The following is a 19,380-nucleotide window of genomic DNA, read 5'->3' on the forward strand; positions in this document are numbered from 1 at the left end:
ATAGGTGTTGAAGGGGTTCTAAAGAAAAGAATAAACTCCTGGGCATGGCATGTGCACAATCTTGCAATGATTTCCCCACCACTTCTTTTTCAAAAACACAGCAAGGCTTCAGGAGATAAAAACTTAGAAGCTAAGCAATTTCAGTTAAAGATCAAAATTATCTAGATAAAAAGCTGACAGATCAATTATACTTGTCTATGTAGCTTATGAATATACACACTGGAAAGTGAAGGGTTTATTTTTCGGGTTTTTTTCTAAATGGTTTTCCTAGATTTTCAGCTTACACAGACTAAGGGTCTGGTAATTTTTTTTGTATACAATACAAGAAGCTAACACCACTGAAGGGACTGCAGGTGAACTGAACCAATGCCAGCTTTAAAGGCTATCTCTGACTTAACCATCCCACATTCACTTTAACTGTAAAACCTAAGATTTCTTTCCAGTCACACTGCTTCTGCACCTTCTGCTCCTTAAGAAGCCCATGCAAATGCGGTCTGATAATCAAAGTGCTTGAGCAGTTTGTGAATAAGCTAAGTTCAACAGGACCACTTTGTGCCTGACATCATTAAAAAAAGAATAAAAATGTTTGTTCTGATGTACTTGCAGTATCAGGATTTGACAGGGAGGTAATTTAAACTCACCAGGTGTGCATAATCCATTTCATTATGCTAGATAATCTAACAAAATAAAAAAATAAAACTGAAAAATATAAATGCAGCTACCTTTCCTTAAGTATCTCATTTCAGAATCGGCTATTGTCTGCAACCAAAACATAGCTTTTACTCTTATAGCATCTTAAGATAAAAAAATTGAAAGAAAAAAACTCAGAGCACTTACATGGTCCAAAGCACTGATTACAATTTTATTCAACTTCAGTGATATACCTTCTACTGCTACTGTTTTTGAATGTTTTAGCTTCCTGCAGAAGTGACCAACTCTATCATCCAGGGACTGACTACTGATAAGAAACAGTATTTTGGCCTATTCCACAGTCCTTACAGACTCTCTGATTGCATAAACTTTGTTATTCAACAACGACAGCTCCCAAATCTGTGAAAAACAAGGTGGGTACCTGTCTACTGCTTCCTGTAACTGTTTTTTAAAAGGCCAATTCATTGCTGGGATACAATCCAATCAGGTCAGAATTCATATTTAATCACCCAATTATAACGCAAGACATTTCAAACAATGGTACAATTGTTAGTTTCTGAGCTTATTCCCAACCAAACTGGATTTTTTTTCCCCTGTTAAGGTTTCTAGTATCCTTTGTTCTAACTCTATTAATAGAAGAGTGATACGCTGTATTCTAGGAAGCATTTTACTTTTGTTCAAGCATTCCTGTGGCAGTTGTCACATTAACTTTCTTTTCTTGGCTGGTGGAAATAAACCTGAACAGTGTATAATGCATAAATTTTAATGGTACATTTGACCACATCTACGACTAAAACCCCATAGAATTCACACAATACAATGTCTTTCATATAGATGTCAATGCCATATCACAAATTCATACAACTGTCAATGACATACCACAAACCTCACAAAACATAAATTTCAAATAGAAGGTCACCAATACAAAGGGTAGAAAAATAAAAGCTTCAAATGCATTTACATGTCCATAACAGTAAGAATCTAATTCAATTTTCTGTTAAAAAAAAAAGTTTTAAATTGTCAATCCAAAAGATATCAAATCTCTGTAAAATTAAGCTGTTCTGAGCTTGAAGGCATATGTTCAGCATCATTCAGATACATGCCACAACAAACAGCTTGATTTATTAGCCAACTCTTAAGTGCTTCTAGTCACATTCATCGTACCTCTCTGCATTCCTTTTCTTCTACCACCGTACTCCTGCCTTCAAGGTCTTAAGCAACTCACCTCTCCCTCTCAAGATGTCTCAACAGCCTACTCAGTCATGCCAGAAAGCATTGCTGAAGTTTGCTTCTAAAATTTAAAGTCTTGCACATACATCAAATGATAGCAAAACCTGTTGCAAAAAGGAATTCAGTAATTCTTCCGTCATCCATACAGTGGATGCATGGATGAAAATGCAAACCTAGGGATTGCATTTGAAGGGTTTAGGTCCACAAGCATTACACTGATATTCCTCCCAGTACATTTGGAAGAAGAGGAAACAAAAATAAAAGTCACCAAGCTCCTCCCAACATCTCAATTACCCTGAGAGAGTGGGTTAAACCAGCTGCAACCTGCTTCAGTAAAACACATTCAGAATCCCTTTGCTCACAGCAAACTTTCCTCCTCAGGGCCTCTGAAGGAGTGTAATTGCTTTTTCAAACAATAAAACTAATTGTAAATGCTCCCCACAGCTCTGTTTTTTTCTGGGCCAGCATCACCAGCAACCTATCATTCCATATAAAGTTGTGTTACACCGAAACTGACAATGTTGACACTGATAAAACACTGAGGTAAGATGACAACAGAAGGGCAAACGAAAGCAATAAAATTCAAGTATTTTCCATTCTCAATCCTTCTGCAAGGTCAGATGTGAGGCTGAATTACCTCATGCAGTTATGTACTAATGCATGACTTCGCTAACATCTAGACATGTTGTTATAAAGAATATTTCAAACACACACACTCCTCCCAACCTATGTAGAAATAATTATTACCAATAGCATTAATGACAGCAGTCAACTAATAACCAATACATCAGCAGAAGGGATGGGGGATTGAAGTCAGCTGCCCCTTTTCTTTAGTATCCAGATAATAACTTTCACTTGGTAGATTCATTCCCAAAGCACTAATCCCAGTTTATCTGCAGCCATTCTTTCCTCACTTGAAAGGATGCCAGCAGAACAATTTGAAACTAGAACCCTTGATGCAATCTTTCTACCAATCAACACTTCACATACATGCACTGTCAATGTAATGAACTTCAGGATTCACTCGAACCCTTAAATGAAACCAAAAAGACACATTGCTATGAAATAGTTCCATTTCCACTGAACTGTGAACTGAAGTACACAAAGAATAAAGCTGACCAGAACACAATCAGTGAGTGGTGGAATAAATTTTATTCCTCTTTTTGTGACTATTAAGTCATTTTCATAAATCACATGAGGCTTTGAAAAGAACTGGGAAAGAAAAACAAGAGAGTTCTTCTGTATATATGGCTCAAAGGAAATTAAATATCTCAGAATCATTAAGGTTTAGAAATGCTTCCATTAAGTTAGCACCCAGAGCAAAGCTCACCTTGGTAGCAACTGAAAGTTCATTCTCAACTGAGATTTGGAACAGAAAGTTTTCTTCCTTTTATGTGGTCTGAGCCACATAAAAGAGCATTACATGCTTCAAGGACCTTCTGACAAACAAAGCAGAAGCAAACCATGACTAAGTGTTCTGCTTCTTTCCCATTCAAAAGAAAAAGAAGTTAGGTACCTGCCTTACAAGACAAACCAGCCTTATGAAAAGGCCAGAAATTTTTTAGCCCTTTTCAAATTGTTATGATCCAAGAGTTTTAGTCCGTCATTATTGCTGCAGACAACATTAGGAACATATCTACTGGCTTCTACAGGGTAAGGCAGGAAAAAAAAAAAAACACACAAACTTGGAAAAGAATGGAAAACTAAGTCAAATTATTACAACAAGACAGAGAAGTTAATACATAAACTTCTGAATGAATTAAATTCTACAGTATAACACCACAGCAACACTAAAATTAAGAAGGCACTATAATAAGCTGTTAAACAAAAGAAAAGCCACATTGAAAATGACAAAACATACTCAAGGCATACCGATATGTCAGGCTAGATTACAAGTATTTCACATACACCAAAGGGTCATCAAAGACTGATGCACCAACAGTACTGTAGTACTGGGCTTGTCACGTTTTACTAATAGCTTGACAAGTGTGTCTGAGGCACATGACTGAAGATCTCCACAACTTCTTCCCCCATCTTAACCTATTTTTAAAACTTTTATGTGTACTGGGCACTGTGCACAAATAGCTAGGGAAGCATACTTCCCAAAGGGGAACAGAGTGCGTAGCAGCTATTGTAAATACTCTGCAATCAGCAGCATGTCTTTAAAAGTCTGACATGAGGGTTTTTTGCAGCCTGACCTACTGTAATACATTGTACCCAAGTAAAGTAAATGCAAGTAAGTATTGTCAACTATCAGCAACTGAAAGGGAGTTCCTGCTAAAGTACTGGGTCAGGAACAACATCTGGGCTTGCAAGACTTTCAGGAAACTTTAAATGCTAGAAAATAAAAGTTTACAGGCAAACTGTAATCATTATGTAGCTGCAGATCAAACAATGCAAGTACAATTCTACACAGAAGCAGGAGTTCTGATGGCATCAGCTAAGAAGCACATACACACATGCTACCAAACACCTATGCTACTGTCATTTCAACTGCTTTAAAATGTATCGACTTAATTCTATAAACAGAATAACGAAAACCTCTGAGCACTTTTTATTTCTGTAATAAATATCACTTAGGAAAATAAATTAATAAAAAATGTGAATTGTTCCTCATGCTGTTCTGCAACTCTTTAAAAAGCTTCTGAAACACTGATTGAAGAATCCTTAGCCCTGACCACTAGAAGAAACCCATGCTATCCAGCAGATTTTTGCAGTGCTGGAAGAGCGATCAGTGCCAAGTGTTGACCCTGGCAGCAAGCTGTTCAGTTCAGTCCAAGGCAACAATTTGCCTCTCACAGCTTTGTTTGCAGAGCCTGGAATGACAGTCTAGCTGGACATCCTGCACTCTCTCCGAAAAGCTCATACTTACTAAGTGACTCCTAAGGGGTGGGTGTCTGAAATGCTTTGCTATCACAGAATAGGCATGCACATGGCAAGCTGAGTATGTGCATTATTAAGTAAAAAATAAATAAATAAATAATGGGTAGATATATAATTTCTTTCAGCTGTGTAAGGAAGCTGTTTTATCACCGCTGGTTTGTTTGGGTTTTTTTTTCAAGACTTTCTCCTTCTTGGTATTGTTTTTTTTTAACACAAATAATTTATCCAGAATTCGGTTGTGAAACACTAATCTGATATTGTTAATCAAATCTAAGGACTCCATCAGCAGAATATGTAAAAATATATTGCTCTCTGATTATTTAACAGGGCAAACACAAGGCACAAACACCTGGAAAGCTGACAATCATCTACCTGCTTAGTTAACTGCTACTACCATTGTAGGCCTTCAAGGAACATTTTCATCTTTATTGTATTATTAAGTTACTGGATAGAGATGCCTGAAGGGTTCATGAAAGCTACTCTCCAGCTGTTTAGTAAGTTAGATGATGTTTTATTCTTACGTAGTATTAAGAATAATTGCATGTATATATTAGTTTCCACTGCACATTCTAGCTAAGATGCATTCAGGTACATAATTCTGCCTTAAGGCTGGTCTTTGCACTACATGTCTGTCTTATCAGCATGGATCACAAAATTCTTGGCGAGTTCTTCATTCTGATGGTAAGAAATATATTCCAAATACCACATTAAAATACAAAGTGATTTTAAGTTCATCTGCAATTTTAACACAGTCATGAATTATACTACACTATTTGGCTCATAAACCATATACAGTTCAGGTCACTCAAAAAAAGATTCCTGCAGCATTAATGATGTCAGCTTCCTAAGAAAATACTGCAACTTACTACTTTCTGTTACACACAGGACTCCAGAAATGTTTCCAATGTCAGCTGAATCCTCATTTGTCTAATAGTTCCAATAATCACAGGTTGTGAAAAACAGAATCCTTAGTATAGTCTAAATTTTATATTGTTTGCATAGCCTCATTAAGAAGAGGAAACTAGAAATCATAGCTGCAGTATCTCTCCAATCATTTTTCTGTGTTTTTCTACAAAATAATGAATGAACTGTTGTCTTTTATAGAAGAAACAGAATTGTGGCCTTATTAGTAACTATAATGCAAGGAATAATAACCATCGCAGGAGCCACAGTGACAATTCTCCCTACTTAAGTTCAGTACACAGAAGACCCATCAACTTTCTCAGTCTCAAACAATAGGCAGGAGGAAAGATCGGACAAAGCTCCCTTTTTGCTGACAGAGAAGCTGTCACTGAATTCATAAGCCAACACAGCCTACTTCTGCTGGACTGCATGGACTCACAGCTGTGAAACAAAAAGAAGCTCCATCCAAATGGTTTAATTCCTATTTCTTTACACGAAAGGCAGAGCCTAAAACAACTTGAAGAAACCTCATACACTCAGTGGAGACCTGACAACCCACACTTTTTATCAAGCCAACAAGAACGTTGTCAAAAACTTCAAAAGGGCAAGAATTCCACCAACATGGATAGCAAGTCCAAGAAAGTTGCTAGATACTGCAAAGTCTCTTACCTCAAGAACCACTCCATACTCACGATGATTTTGTTTAAATGAAGTATTAAGTAATAGCCATCTAAAGTGTACATCTGTAACTACAAGCTCTGTAACTACTACAACTCATATATGCAGAATCAGGCATTCCATCCAGCTCAGGTCAGCACATTTAAACCCCACCCCCAAGAGACCCCTGCAAGGCAAGTCACCAAGGCACTGTCATGGATATTTACAATTCTCTCACCAGAACCATCAGCAAATGATTACATATACTTACTAAATGTACTGCAGCAAAACAAGTGTCAAATACAATGGGATCTTGTCAAAGAGCTTACAAGATTGATTCAGAAGAGGGGAAACAGGTAAGTACAGGAGAGGATGAAGATAACAGAACAAGAAGGGTGAAGTAAGAGTGGGATAGTTACCCAGATCAACTACACAACCTCGGTGACCTATTAAAAAAAACACAAACCCAGCATCAAAAGAAACCTCAAACCAACCAAACAAAAAAAAACCCTAAGCAAACAAACCCCAAACCAGCTAAACAAAAAACCAACCCAAAACCACACACTCTGGAAATAATCACATAAAAGAAAGTATCAACTAGTAGCTCACTGATGGCCAATAAATACCTGCAACATGTGCAACATGGGACACTGGCTAACACACACAGACCCCATACAAAAAAAAGTAAACTTACAGCACTAATTGTTCTACGTGCCACAAAACAAACTATGAGGCACAAATAAATTCTGTTTATGGCTTCCACTCACATTTTAGTGGGGGTGGGGGAGGTGACTACAGATAAATTCAGTCTCCTGCACGCTGGCAAGCACACCAAATGTCTCTCCAGTCCTGGCAGATGCTGCTTGCTACTCCTAGGTGCTTCGTAGCTATATTGATTACTGCAGTTCAGCAACAGGTGAAGGAAAACAAGTTTTCTCATAAAAAATGAACGGGGTAGGGGGGAAGCAAGGGCCAGGAGGAGATTTTCTTTTTCAAATTTAGGATTTTGGTTCTCGACAGGTACAGGGAAATTTTCGGTTAAGAAACGGACTTGCACCCTGAGCTCAACCTGCATTTAAAACATAACATTATGTTTTGTCTCCAGTGTTGGAGGCCTTACCCAGGCACCCGAGCGGAACTCGCCAGCCCCTGCCCACCGGCTCAAACCTCCCCGCTCCCATTTTACCGAAAAAACCACGGGATTCCCACCGCCCTTCGGCCCCAGCAGCCCACCGGCCGGCCCGCGGCGGTGGGAAGGCGGGATCACACCCGCAGCCCGCCCCTACCTGCCCCCCGCCCCACCGGGGCCGCTTCTGCCCCTGCGGGACGGGTGGTCCCGGACGGCTGGGAGGCGCCGCGGGCTGAAACACACGCTGACACCGGTAAGCGCCACACGCACGCACCGCTCCCCACGCGGTGCCACAGCCGCCCCCTCCTCCGCCCACCGCCCGGCCCCCGCGGCAGGACCCGGTCCAGCCGCCGAGCCCCTCCCTCGCCCCCTGCCGCGACGGGGCCCCGGCCGGGGGACACTACCACGACCGGGGCGGGGGGTGCCGGCGAGCGAGCCCGGCGGGAGGAGGAGCGCGGTGGGCGAGGGGGAGGCTACCGACCTGCTCCGCCCCCCCTGCGGGCTCCCGTGGTTCGCTCCCCGCGGAGCCCTGCGTCGCTCCCATAGTAACATCGCCGGCCGCTCCCGCCCGCGGCCCCGGGCACGCTTCTCCCCCGCCTCGACCCCGCTGCCCGGGAAGGGCCGAGGGAGACCGGACAGGCCGCTGGCCGGGGAGCGGCGTGGGTGAGGGGCTGCGCCGGAGGCCGGCGCGGCGGGGGCGGCCCGAGCCCGCCGGGGACAAAGCCGGCACTGAGGAGCCCGCCACAGAGCGACTTTGTACTGCCGGGCCCGGCCGCCCCCCGCGGCCAGCCAATCGTGCCTGCAAACGCCCCGGGGCGGCGAAGAAACATTTTCATTCTCCCTGGGATGAAAAGAATTGTTATTCTCCATTTACAAAAATATTTCTTGTGCTCTTGCCCTTGGCAGCAGCCAGTAGCTGACGCCTGTCACATGGTAAACGGGAGACGGGCCCCGTGGTCCAAACCTGGGCAGCATTTCTGACGCGAGGACAGTATCCACAGCCCTGCTTTGTCAAACAGAAACACACCAGTCACTGCTACCTTTTCTGTTTGGGTGGCTTTTTTTAGAAGGACACTGATTTGAAAATTCCCACCCCGCACCCCGATGGCCTTCCCTGAGTCCACAGCCTCGGCTGCGTTTCCTTCCCAGAAAGAGCCCTTCCACATCGGACTCAAAGCCAACACTGCTGCTATTAATTCAGAGGCTAAATTGCTTTGTTTTGAGGCTGTAATTACATATTCTTAAAAAGCATGTTCTTAAGGTAACAGCATTCTTGAGAGCTTGCAGAGATGACTGGCTGTTAAAAGCACTAGGGAGGACAAGAGTGGCAGAAGTTCAACCACACACTTGTATTCAGAAATAAAGATTTCTTTCCCAGTGCTACTGTCTTCCTGGGGTTGTATTATTTTGGGTGGATGAGTCAGTACTTTAATCAGCTCCTGGAAGAAAGAAACTAAGAAAGAGGAGAAACTGTAAGGGAAGAACTTTCTTAAGCCAATGCTGTAAAAAAAAGAATGCAAAACAGCATGTTACTTTGTATGGCCTGCCCTCAAATCTGGATACAAAAAGGCAGAAAATTGCCGAAGTACAAACATTGCTCTTCTTTCATCTTGTCCTTCCTCTCAGTTTTACAAGTGAATGATACCATCCAACATTCGTTGCAACACTAGTAGTCCAGTATACAACCAAAGTCAAGACCACTTGGAAAAATGAAGTGCAGAGGGGCAGGCTCTTCACACACACGGCATTCTGTGATAGCATATGGCATCAAGAATTTCTCTAGGAGACACAGCAGGGAAAGTGCTCCACTGAGCACTTCTGCCCATCTCCGCAATCTGGAGGCACTTTGCTAAAGAGCTGGTGCTGTCTGGAAACATCAGCATAAGACACTGTGCCACAGCATCAGCAGAGAAAGCCACTGTCTAATACTTACCTCCACGAATTGAGAAGACACGATGAAAACAACATGATCTAGTTTTCACTTTGCTACAATATGGTAAGATTTTGCTGCAGATGACTATGTAGTTTTAGATGCAAGATCAATTTTTGCCTTTAGCCAGCTGGCAATACACTTTTCCAAAGAAAACCTGTCAGAATTAGGGTGGGACAGGGAAAATAGAAGCCACTGCATCCCTGTGACTGCAGTCTCGTAACACATATACCAATAACATGGCAGCACAAAGTAGGGCACCAGCCTCTTACAGCTGCCCCCCTCCACACAGGCTCTGGCAGAAGATGAAGCACTATCACCCGATTCCCCCACCAGACACAGCCCGCTGGGGAGCAGGTGGTACCAGTCAAACCAGTGTAAGGGTCTGCCTACCCTGACCAAGGCTAAGGAGGACTACGTCTTGTTCCAGATGAAAGCTGTGGCTTGGGCTGAAGCCTCTTTTTGGCATGTTCTGTGACTTTATCAAAGCCATGTGTTGTTATCACTAATAGTGGGGTTATCAGGCTATACTTCCCTAAGCTGTAGGGCAACAACCAAGGCTAACACACTTAGCTAGGTTGAGGTAAGTGTAACACAAATGCAGGAACTGACCACAGTTATGCGAGCAAAATAGGCTGGTTTTCAATCTCTTACCACAAATCATCACCTGGGAAGGGCCTATCAATTTGTCTCCATTCAGTTTCCTGCAATAACAGATGGAAAACAATCCATGTGGGCTTATCAAAATTTTTCCCACGTTTGTCCATAAAATGTAGCACTTGTAAGAGTACAGAGGACACATATTTCCCTCCTTTGTCTCTTCTCAAACCGAACAGCTACTCCACCAGGATGGGCAGATAAATCATTCCATACCAGCCTGCAAATGCAAGCAGCAAGTGACCTCTAGTGCTCATGCTCACAGTAGAGCTTGGCCAAGTGCCCAGATGCCATACGCGATGCCATGGACCATGTAACTATTAACATAATAACAATTTACAAGTTAGTTATCCTGGAATTCAACCCCAGAGAACAGACTTTCAGGCCTTCGCTGGTACTTTCTGCCCCTTGACTGAGCTATCCTCCCAAGGTGGATATGCAGGTAGGCCTTACAGGGAGAGGCTGATGCCACCTAAACTGAAAATGGCAGGATACAAAACAGGAGCGAAAAGAGCTGCAGGAACTTCTCTGGCACCACAGGTTCCTGCCTCCTGTGCCAGGAAAAGAGAGACTAGGTACTTGAAGCACCCCATTCACCTAACAGCTATTCCACAGGAAGACAGCATCCCCATTCTCTTCCCTTGTAAGCCAAAGGAAAACAAAGCCAAACCCCTAAATTGCAGCTCAAAGCAGCGCATCTTTAAGCGTGTAATTAGATAATACTTCTCCCGACTCAGCTTCTCTTGAACCCATAAGACCATCCATTGTGGATCACAGGTGACTATACAGAATACTACAAACTAGCCAAAACTGACCTGGGACAGCAGCACAAGCAGAAGAGAGGCAGGAGACCCAGCAAAATGGTCTGCTCTATCTATGCTGGTCTCTGTGCACTTTAGCATTTGAAAGCACGGCTGCATGCACTTATCTCTCATTGTCTCCCCTTGAAATGGGAGGTGCAGGTACAGTTGTAGTTGGCCCTGGAAGGGATACTGCATCATGAAGAGTAAAGGCCGGGTACCAACACCCTTTTTTTTTTTTTTTAACCAAAATTACACAAATTGGGCTATAAATGTGCAGCTCTGTCATCTGCAGTGTTTAGGACCGGCTATTCTGCATATGCAATCACTGTACAAAGCAGTATTATGTGCAGGGGATTTCATGAAATGTTATGTAGGTGTGCAGAGATTTCAAAATTAACTTCCATGGAAAGATTAATTGGTGTTAACTCTGTGAGAAACATGCAAATAACTTCTAGTGAGCACATTTCCCATTGAGGTTTTCAGTTTAAGTAATCAAGGCAGACATAATTTGCCTACAATCAGATTGAATCTACGGTCTGTGTAGCACTAATTTAGAGATCATTTGCTGTAGCTTGAGTCATGCAAAACCTAGGACGTATTCCATAAATTATCTAACGCTACTGTGAATGAAGCAGTGCTGCTTCCAGCACCAGCAGAGGAAACACCCACTTAACAGTACACTACAGGATGCAAATTTAAAACAAGCAGCTGCCTCTCACAGTTATTCCTGCCAACCAAATATGGCTATTCAGCAACTTCCCTGCAGCAACCAAGATTGGTTACCGATTGGTGATTCAGGTTCTCTCCACCTCCTCCCCACCATCAAGTGTTTTAAGTGGCCCTTTGGACAATCAGTTCCTTCTCTTCTTTTTTTAAATGTTGAAGTTCAACACTTAGTAGTGCTGCTAGACAGCATGGCAAACAGGCAGCCTCCTTAAAGAACTGGGAATTGATTTCAGCAAGAGATATTGGGAATGCGGGCTGCTAGTCCAGTTGTTGGAAGTCTGAACAGAGATGTCAGCTTTGCTTTTGTTTTTAAGCAGGTGTTCATGATCCTCTGATGAAAGGCACTGTATAAGTTTCTAAAAATACCATGCTGCCAAACAGCTTTTCCCCTTTCCCTTCCAGGCAATCTCTTTAGACTGCTGTTTGTCATCAGCCTGCAAAAATCACACAAATCAGTCAGCCCAGTCCTACTTAAATGATTCAAAAATCCAGTTATGTCTGCTTCTTTACCCAGTAAGCTGGGCCCTAACAGAGTCAGCCTTCAGGGTTAGAGGATGTGTAGGTAGTTGACCTCTGACTCTCAAACTGCTCAGGAGCTACATATGGTCAAATATGTCGCTGAGGTTGTCACATGTATGGCACAGTAATCTTAACCTCTGCCTTGGGGGGACTGAAGAAGAGAAGCCATGAATACTATCATGGGCACTTGTCACCATGTGTAGAACTGAATCCAATGGAGGGCCACCAAGATGGTGAGGGCTGAAGCACTGGCCCTGCAAGAGGAGGCTGTTGCAGCTGGGCTTATTCAGCATGAAGGATGGCTTTGGGACATCTAACAGCAGCTCACTGGTGCTGACGGGAGGAGACTGAGGAGATGCAGCCAGGTTCTTAACAGTGGTGCATCATGAGAGGATCAGAGAAAATGGGCAAAAGTTCAACCAAGACAGATTCAGATGGCCATAAGGAGAAAAATTTTTTGCCATGAGCGCAGCCAAGCCAAGGACCCAGGGCACAGAGAGGCTGTACTGTCTCTTGTCCTTGGGGGTTTTCAAACCCCAGCTGGGTAAAGCTCCAGGCAACCTGCTCTGATCTCACAGCTGACCCTGTTTTGGGGAAGAGGTTGGGCTAGAAACCTCCTGAGGTTTGCTTCCAGCTGAATTAGACTATCATTCCTGGGTTACTGCATGACTCAAGTGCCAGCTTAAAGCAGAGCAACATGTTCATTATCCTGCCCCTTGCCTCCACTTCTGAAGTACAGCTTGCGATTATCCAGCATAAAGATTCTGGCAGGCAGCTTGCAGGATCCGGTATGTAGGCCACCTCTGGTCTAGCGTAAGGATGCACAGCCATACGCACTTTCCAAGTTTCAAAGCAGCAATCCTAAGGCTGTTATTTTAGAAAGCACAGATGTCCTGGAAGAAACAGAGCCCCCAAAAAACACAGCATCCCACACTTAATACATATTTTTCCCAGGGTAACCAACAGTACAAAATCCTCTGTGGGTCAACTGGCCACCTATTCTGATGTTCTCATGGTAAGGTGGTGGTTTTTTTCTTTTTTTAAACCTAGACATACAGATTTACCTAGATACTTCAAATCAACAACATTTTAAACGTGTAGGTAATGATATACAGCAAGCAGCAGCACTGTCATAATTGGTTTAGAAACTCAATTTCAAGTTCACAAGAAGTAAAAAAATCTTTACTGTAACAAACTGTTTATGCTGAACAACTAGGAACAGCTCTAGAGATATTAAGAGTATGAAATACAGTAATAGAATGTATTTTTCTCAACAGTTTTGAAATTTTAATCATCACTTCTACTAGATCTCACACATCACAGGTTTATTCTGCTAAAAAATGGCAGACCACTGTTTATCATGTTTTTTGCTGCATCTTTGCAAAGAATATGCAAATTAGAAGACACAGATGTATAGCATATTTCACAGGATAGATAAAAAGCCACATGAGAATATGCAGAGGTGTTTGATACAGTCAACAAAAATGATAGGGGGGAGAATGAAGAAATACATATTTATTCTAAACACATTTTCACCTTGCAATGTTTTAAACTACACTGCAGAATCCTGAAAATTACACTGGTAAGGCAAGCAAATGAAACAGTGTAACCTATTGCTACAGAGTGCAACAGGGACTCAGCAGTGACTCTACCTGAACACACACACCCCACTTCCTCTACCAACTATGCAAACTGAAGCAACTTTCTTTGGCATAAACACTCTGACCTCTATTAATTTCAGAAGCTACAAAAGCTAGTACTATTATTCTAAAGAATTAAATAACGAAGTAGTTTAAACAGATCCAAATCACACAAGTGTGTACTGTTTTTCTCCTCAAACACCATACAAAAGCATTTATCAACATTTCAAAAGGAAAACTCTTCCCCACCCCCAACTTGTTCATTTTAAACAAAAGGCACCACATCGTGCACATTCTGTTTGCACATTCATTTTGCTTACATCTCATTTCCTTCCTCTCCTCTCCACGCTTCTTGACTACTCCTTGCAAGGCTATGAAACAATCCTCTGCTTTTAGCAATCTATCTGCCTTCCCTCACTGGAAGTCAAGCCCTACAACAAAAACTTTACTATGGCAATCAACTGTTACGGCTCAAATTAATTAAGACAACACAGTAGCGAAAACAAAGATCCCATTCTCATTGAGATCATTATAGTTATTAAGAACAAGTAAAAGAATATGCAGAATGCACAAGCCATACACAAAACTTATTTTTTTTCTGATACAGAGGTTAATTTAAAAAACAAAGATCCAGACAGCAGTTCTACAGCCAAGTTAGTCCTTTAAAGCACTAAAACTATGCTTCAAAGCTCTGCCTCTCCCCATCCTATTTATACTGGCAAACCTCTGGCTGACAAGCTCATTAAGAAACAAAGCAGTTCTGCAGCCCTATTCAGTAATTGCGAGGCCTCAGCTAGGGGACTGTGTTCACTTTTGGGTGCTGTTTTTCAGAAAGGACTCAGATGAGCTCATGAGAATCCATGGGAGAATAGTGAGAACAATCATCATGGAGAAAGCAGATGGACACAGCCTCAGCACACAACTCATGGGAGCCCACGGGCAAGGTGGCCAGATGCAGCTTCTGAGGCATATTTCTCTGGTGGATATATGGTTCTGAAGTTTCTTTTGCTAAGAGTTGGGCTTGCAAGTATCTACACTCTCTGGTGGAAGGTTTGCATACCATACCATATCCTTGGAAGTTTTTTATTTTGAGGAAAATGTTAGAGTGTGCTGGAGACCCCAACAGGGACATTCCTGCCTAGCTATACTTCACAGATAGTCTCGCATCATTATTTTCCCACATGCAGCACCCTAAGTGAACGGGGCTTACCTGTTTGTTACTTTATATAATGCTAACTTTTTTTTTTCTATCATGTCTTTTTGAGTCTTATTAACTAGCGCCTTCTCCCCTAACTCCCAGAACATTAAACTAACAGATGAGTAGCTTTGGTTAAGTATATCACAAATTAGAAAGACAGAACAACTGATGCCTTTCATTCTTGAGAGATGCATAGCTATTGCTGCTTTAGTAATTTACTTGGAAATGTGGGTAAGTCAGCTACAGTTTTGCAACCAGCATAAAACCCTTTTGCTCTTTTAAAATTGTCATCTGTTAATGACTTACAAAAACAAGCCAAGCATGTTTGATCATCACATAAAACTAAGGACGCAGTTTATGTTCTCTCTGGAAGCACTTGAGAATAGGTTTCAAAAGCAAGGTTAAGACACCAAAAGGATTATATTTACCTTAATGATGTACTATAAGAAAATATGCAGCAAAACAACTTTCCCTGTGTGTGTCTATTCTGTTTCCCAGGACTCTACTGAGTCACTAAGCAATTCCCATTAATATTACTCTCTGTGCTTAAAGTAATCTATTTATCCCCAAATCTATGCTAAATATTTGTATTTGCTGAAGACATCACCATAGATTAGATCCATTCTTTACCAATATTTAGCCAAGAGATGCACTAGCACAGGCCTGCACATTATTATTTGCATAGCTTTAGCAGAATATTGAGTTCATTGCAGCAGTCTCTCCTCTTCTGGAGGCCTGTTGTACATCATCAAACTTTCAGCAAATGTGTGTGTGCTAGGTTGCTTTGGGAATCCAAAAGCACTAGTTCAGATTTCAATGTATTACTCCATTGCACAGTTTCTTAAAACCTTTTAAAAACATAGCTACAAGAATGAACATTAGAGCTAGCACATGACAAGAATCTGTTGTTTTAAACTAATGGCCAGTTCTAATCGATGCAACTTGACTAGTACCTTTTGAGCAATGATGATTCTTGGGTGTCTCTGTCTACTTGCTGTGAGATGCTTTGGGCTTGATGTACAGCTGTGCTCCCAGTCCCACTCACAAGGAGATGGCAGTGCAGTAGTTTGCTCCCTGAAAAGCAAAATTTTAAGTAATATGTTATCACATAAGAGTGACTATGAAGCCTGGGACACTGAAGTACGAGATAAAGAGGATACAAAATGTATTTGTCTGGTTAGTTTGGCATGCTTTGGCTTCCCTGGCAATCAAGTGGAAACGGTGCCTGAATAAAGGAGATACTTGGCAATATTTACACTTGCAGAAACACTGCAAACTTGAGGTCAAGCACTGTCTATCATCAGGCATCCACACAAGCCAGCACACAAGGCAACTGCATTTTTGCAAATGAAATAGGGTATAGACAGGAAGCATGCTTACCATTGGTCCTCTCCACAAGGCATTTAGGCTTTTTGTTTTAATTTGGGCTTAGTCTGATAGCTTATCTTGCACAAGATCGTTTTTACTGACATTATGCTCAAGGTAGAATGCTCTTACTAGCTGAACTTTGTACAATCAGATACAGACAGTCCAGTGATTTCAGCTGGTAACTGAACAACTCCAGCTGCCAAATAGAAAAAAAAAACAATTTGCATCGTCATTTACTCCTCCTTCCCCTGCTTGACAGGCCGCAGCTACCCCTATTCTGTGCAAGCAGCATGTTAGCTTCCATGCAGCACCCCTGTCAGAGAGCTCCTCCTCTCCCCCACCCTTGTCCTAGTCCTTGATTATCCTCTGCAGGAAAACAGAAAATGAACAGTTTAACCAAGATGAAGAAGGAACTTTTGACAGAAATAGAAACAGACACCAGTCGTTAGGGTTTGCTGGCTGAGTTTTGTTTTTAAAAGAAAACCAACACACATCATGATCATCTTCATTCCTCTCAAAGACCATCTTTCCAAAGTGTTCCATCTTCAAAGAAGGATATAGCCAGATTTCTGCAGAAGAGTATCTTATCCATACTTGTAACAGGTTTAGTTTTGGGGTTTTTCCTCCAATGCAATTTTTTTTTAAATTCTGAGTAATATACTCCCTTAGCCATTTCTATAGAGCAGGAGAGGCATAAGAAAGAGATACTGAAAGAATTCTGCAGAACTCTTCCAATTATCTACAAGGCTACCCCACATTTTATTGATGCGTCTTGTGTGTGGCACCCACTTTTTCCTGAGCACAATCAGAGTAAGGTCATAGGTTCAAAAAAAGCAGATTTAAAACTTCTGAAGTATTTTAAACTTAATTTGGTCTCAGATTAACTTCTTAAACACTTTGAAAATGCAAGCACCTGCCAGACATCACATTGTGAAACTAGAAGGTCCTTTTCCCTCTCTGCTGATTCTTCCAGCATAAAAGCATCTTTCTACAAGTAACAAACTACTGTTTTAAATTAAAGCATGATTTTGGAAGTCACAGAAGAAAAGGATGCTTAATGTTGGTTTCTGTGATCACCAAAGAGCAGCAAGATTTATGCTCTGCATTAGGAACAAACATCAGCTTTATTGTTCCAGGCTATGAACAGAATATTATTCTGGAGGCTGCAGGAGAGTTACACAGGCAAGCTAAACACAAACTACCACTGCTGCCATCATTTTGCCTCTGCATGAAGATGCCAAAAGTTATGAAAATCAACCTGTTGCAGAAATCACATCATTATTCCAAGCAAAAACTGAGGTAGAAAAGCACATTTTGTAATTACTTTGATATGGAAATGTCAACTAATGCCTTAGAAAAGTAACATATATGCCTTTCCCGCTTCCTTCTGTACCTTAGTCTGGGGTTTTAATCAGGTTTTTCACAACTTTCAAGTGATGGCACTGAAGCTAGCATCGGACTCTAACAATATTTTTAATTTTAGGAGAAGATTAAGAGAAATAAAGGAAGTAGTTGAGTTAAGCATGCACTTGAATTTGTACAGTGAGGAGATGACAGATGATGATCTCTATATCCTACATTCAGTATTAGGTTTTGGAAACTGGCTCATTATGAGCTGGTTGGGTTTTTTCCCTATACACATACACACACACACTTCCAAACCACTTTTTTTTTATATGAATGGGACAGGGTACCTCAAGAAGCTGAGTGATAAGCTTATGTTATCAAATTATTAATTTGCTTATTCCAGTTGTATAGAATAAGCAGACTGCAGCTACAAGAAGAATAGCATTTTTTTCTTCATCTCACAGCTTACTTTGTCACAATTGCTGGTTACCAACCTTTAGTTCCCTTAAAGTTTTAATGAAAACATAAAAGGAATCCCAATTACAGTCCAATGACAACAGCTTTTTGCTTTTGTGAAACTGTTGGAATGACAAATCCAAACAGATCTTAACTGGTTTGGAATTCCAAGTGTGTACAACAATCGCACTAACCAAACCTCTCCCTGAAAGGAGGGAGATGCCCGATTAAGAATGCTGGAAATAAAAACAAATATTAACAGGGTAATGTCTTTTGCACTTTGATACTAACTCTCAGTAGCGGATGAAAGCCAAGCAGTCCCAGTTACAAAACAAAGAATAATGGATACTGCAGTAGTTTCATTTTTAGATGGCTTGTTTCAGCTGTGACTCTGGCCAAACAAACTTACTTGAAAACAAAGAGGAATTCTACAAGAATGTAGCATTAATTTCCAAATCAGCTTCTCAAAGTATCAAGAACAACCACGTACCATTGTATCAACAGGTAAAGAGTGGTTACAAAATTCAGAAAGATTGGTATGTTGATAACTTACATGAAACAATCAAAGGAAGCCACAATTTAGGACACTCCACTGTCCTGTGTCCAAACACATTATACTAAGAACCCCTTTTAATGGGCAGATTTTTAACAAAAACCCCTACAAGCACTCATTAACACGATACCAGAAACTTAGGACCAACTTGAAGAATACTTGTGTTGATAAGAGGCTGGAAATTGTTGGCATCAGCATGTTTTCTAGAGTAGTTTTTGTGGGGTTTGTGATACAACTGGAAAGAAAACAGAACTCACAAACATATGGTGCACTGCATTTTAATTGTTTCTACTGTTGCTACCACCATTAGAGGAAGTGCTCTTGTGGAAAAGTTACAGGATACATTTGAGTTCCATTACAGCCAAGAAGTCACAGTTGTACTCCAAGCTTTTCTTTGCTGTGTCATGCTTACACAGAACTATTCCAAACCAGTAGAAACTTGTTAATTGCTCTTGAACAAAAGCCTCTCAGATTTGGCACTGCTCTGCAATGTTTGAAACAAGGCAATGGCATTCTAATATACAGCAAATCCATGGAAAACTAGAAAGGCTGTGAAGGCACCCACCCACCAGTGCTACTCATATAGGGGCAGGTTTGAGGGAACGACAATCCCTTTTCACACACACCGTAAGTTTTTGAGGGAAACAGTTAGGAACAGAAAGAATTTTTTCAGGTATAATACTTGAATTCTGTGGTACAAGAAAGCACTCTGGATTTTTAACAAAACCAG

The 19,380-nt window shown here is 41.4% G+C and overlaps 1 protein-coding gene across 5 annotated transcripts in view; it reads right to left on the minus strand.

The window, feature by feature from the left end:
* Window positions 1-19,380, minus strand: part of TJP2 (tight junction protein 2) — a 66,244-nt gene that overhangs the window by 36,658 nt on the left and 10,206 nt on the right. For 2 of the 5 annotated variants that reach the window (XM_055699894.1, XM_027811960.2), the window contains exon 2: window positions 15,880-16,000. The exons of 1 other annotated variant lie outside the window; for it this stretch is intronic. Coding sequence is in view for 2 of the 4 variants with exons in the window: in XM_027811960.2 (XP_027667761.2) it covers window positions 15,880-16,000 (121 nt within the window). In the remaining 2 variants the exon portion in view is untranslated. Of the gene's footprint in view, window positions 1-7,934; window positions 8,164-15,879; window positions 16,001-19,380 lie in introns of those variants that run through there. 2 more of the 5 variants (XM_055699895.1, XM_055699893.1) reach the window with 2 other exon arrangements.

Source organism: Falco cherrug, chromosome Z (assembly GCF_023634085.1).
Source record: "Falco cherrug isolate bFalChe1 chromosome Z, bFalChe1.pri, whole genome shotgun sequence".
Taxonomy (NCBI): Eukaryota; Metazoa; Chordata; class Aves; order Falconiformes; family Falconidae; genus Falco; species Falco cherrug.